At 38.3% G+C, this 2,997-nt stretch overlaps 1 protein-coding gene across 1 annotated transcript in view; it reads left to right on the forward strand.

Moving 5' to 3' along the window:
• LOC138044816 (uncharacterized) overlaps positions 1 to 2,507 on the forward strand; it is a 5,947-nt gene extending 3,440 nt beyond the window's left edge. The window contains exon 4 of the mRNA XM_068891229.1: positions 656 to 2,507. Within this exon, the coding sequence (XP_068747330.1) occupies positions 656 to 1,276 (621 nt within the window). The 3' untranslated portion in view covers positions 1,277 to 2,507. The remainder of the gene's footprint in view (positions 1 to 655) is intronic.
• The last annotated feature ends 490 nt before the right edge of the window (positions 2,508 to 2,997 follow it).

A 2,997-nucleotide genomic window follows, 5' to 3' on the forward strand; every position in this document is an offset into this window, starting at 1 on the left:
ATACTATCAAAAACAGGCCCTGTTAGCTCTGTTTTTGGTAGTGCTAGACTGTCAGTGGAACTTGGCGGCCGAAAAGCGCACTCGTCCCGTGGAAGGTTTTTATCTCGGAATAGAAAGCCACGTTCGTCTCAAAGCCGAGAAGATACGTCCCAAAAAAGCGGAAAAAGTCGATCAAGAGAAATTGTATCCAATTGAGTGCGGAGATTGTTTTGTTGCCGTAATACAATTAAAGCTGTTGCGTAAAGTAGATTCAACCACATTTTAAAATAATTTTTAACTTTTTCCCACGGAAATAGGTTCGATTGAACTGAAGTAATAATGGAATTTACAAATTTCGTAGTATTCAGTTTTATATAAAATGATAGCATAGTCGACCGTAGCTGGTTACAGTTATTTAGCCGATCTTTCTTGTTGCAATGTCAGTAAATAACTTGTAAACAGTACTGATATTTAGCAAGGTAACCTAAAAGGGAATTTTTGTCGCCTCAAATACTCATGGTTTAACTGGGACCCATCCGGAAAAATGTTAAATAATTTTATTTCAGGAAATCTTCATCTTTGGTAATTTTAACTAAGTACTAAAAATTACCCTAAGTTATACTGTTCAAAGTAAATCATAATAGTGCTAAGATACTGGATAATATTTTCTTTGCAGATTGTTGACCGAGGCAAAATTCAAAATAAAGTGAAAATTCACTTTATTGGATATTCAAATGACTTTGATGAATGGAAAGATGGAGATGACCTTGTTGACAGTGAAAAAAGTAGTAGTATTGGTCGATTGGTACCACGATTCACACCAAGTGAAGATTCCCTGTCTGACAGGGATTCAGCTTTATTCAGCCGCCTCAGCCGGGAAATAAAGTTCAGTCTATTTTCGACCAAAAGGGAGTCACTGGAGGTACGGATTGAGATGCAGATTGACATGGATATATATAACACACATCTACAAAATATTGGATTTGTAAAAAAGTCAAGGGGACGGGAAGTCCATTGTGTAGACAATAACTCTCAATTATGTGATCTGCTTGGTTGTGAGTGGTTTGAGAGAATTCAAAATGTAAATGGAGACTTTTGTTATGCCATTCCTGGAACTGTAAGATTTTGGCTCCATGAAAAAAAGCCTGTGAAAGAGTTTGTTTATGTTGGTGATACTCTGGTAGAAAGCCACACTGAAAGCGACTTGCAAGTCATTTTTACATTTGTTCGTGGGGATGGTGTGAAGGCTGAATACAACAGCAATGAGTGGAAATCGCCCCTTTCCAAACAGTATTAGTTGCCACACTGTTTCTATATCAATACCATCAACTGACGTGATACGACTCACCTCGGCTATAAAGTTGACTACGGCACAGGTTGTTGAAATGTCAGTCAGTCAACAACAGACTTAACTGATTAGAGTGTAATGTGAAGTGCTAGGTTTCTACCCCACATGAACCATGTGAGCATAAGCCCTACTAATGGAAATGGGCACACACAAGGACTGGGAAAAACTCTGACCAGGGGTGGAATTGAACCCACGACCTTCGGGTTAGATCACCGCTGCTCTACTGACTGAGCTAGAAGGTCAGATGGGAGCAGGCCATGGGAACCGATGATGTAAAAGTCACGGCAATGAACATGTACAAGTACAAGGAAGGATTACGTTTTTGCAAACACAAACTATTATTTGATAAAATATTTATCTATATCTCACATAATTATACTATGAATAGAAAAGGATGGTACACTGTTAGTTGCTGTTAGACATAAAATCATAAAAGTGACTGGTCCTGCCAAATCACAAAAACTAATGAATACAAATTAAATAATTTGTTGCATAAATTTTGCCCTTTTTTTTAACCTAGCTAGAACACTGATGTAGGGGAGAACAACATGGCTTAAATGCACATGAGCTACATCGGGATAAACAGGTCTTAATATTATGACCTTCTAAATTACAATTTCCGCAAGTGACACTTCTTGTGCCTCTTTGACAGCCAAGATCCTCTAAATATTCCATTCTGTTTCTTTTTTGCACAATTTGTTTTAACAAATCCAGTCCTCGTTGATTGGTAGATCTGAAGTAGTCCTTTGTTGTTTTGTCATTGAGCTTCTCTAGACCTTGCTGAGTGAAGGGGGTGCTACTACCATACATTTGTATAAACTCAGGCACATGCCATACCAGTGCATGCATGTAGGGAGTAACATGCTTAGTGTGATACAATTTTAAAAACTTCCAGAAAAGATTTTGATGCCTCCTGAATTTCTTCCTTGCTCAGTTGAGGACTAGTAGAACTCAACATGATGTTTGTAATGGTTAGAAACTGTTTCCACAACTGTAAAATTTGATCAGATTTCTGGTGATTGGGCAGTACCTTAGTGAAATCAATGTTCCTGAATAATTTCTGTTTCTCTGGGCCTGTTAGATCCCGCCATTTCAATTTCTTTGAATCCTTACAGACAAACCAGTTAAAGGGAATTTATAATCATTGAGATAGGTCTCCCAGCCTGCCATGTGCTTGTACTTTGATCTCTCAAAACCATCATTAAAAGATTTCTTTTTGTCAATTAGATCTTGACGTTGCAGCTCTTGGATGAGGAGGTTAATTAGGTTATCAGAAATTCGAAGAAAAAGGTGCAATGAATCTATGACAACATGATCAATGGGAATTGAAGGGAAAAGTGGAACATGTTTAGAATTGTACTTCTCCACTGTTTTTGACCTTGTATTCACTTGTTGTTTAATCTCCTCAATTGAACGTGCCCCTTTGGAGACATCAGTGAGGGACCATTTTTTTCTTCCATCATATTTGCCATATAGGGGACATTTACACCAAATACAGGGGTACGTGGCATGGGCAGCACCAAGACCGCAAACACACGCAAGAAATTTCCAGTCCCCTCCCAGGAACCACTCAATTTCAAACTGCTCTGTTCCCACTGACAAATGTTTTAAAGCTTCAACATCTTTTCGGATGTCTGTCAGTGCTTTGGAAAGTTTTTCGTAGTTTTCCG

Source organism: Montipora capricornis, chromosome 4 (assembly GCF_036669925.1).
Source record: "Montipora capricornis isolate CH-2021 chromosome 4, ASM3666992v2, whole genome shotgun sequence".
Lineage (NCBI taxonomy): Eukaryota > Metazoa > Cnidaria > Anthozoa > Scleractinia > Acroporidae > Montipora > Montipora capricornis.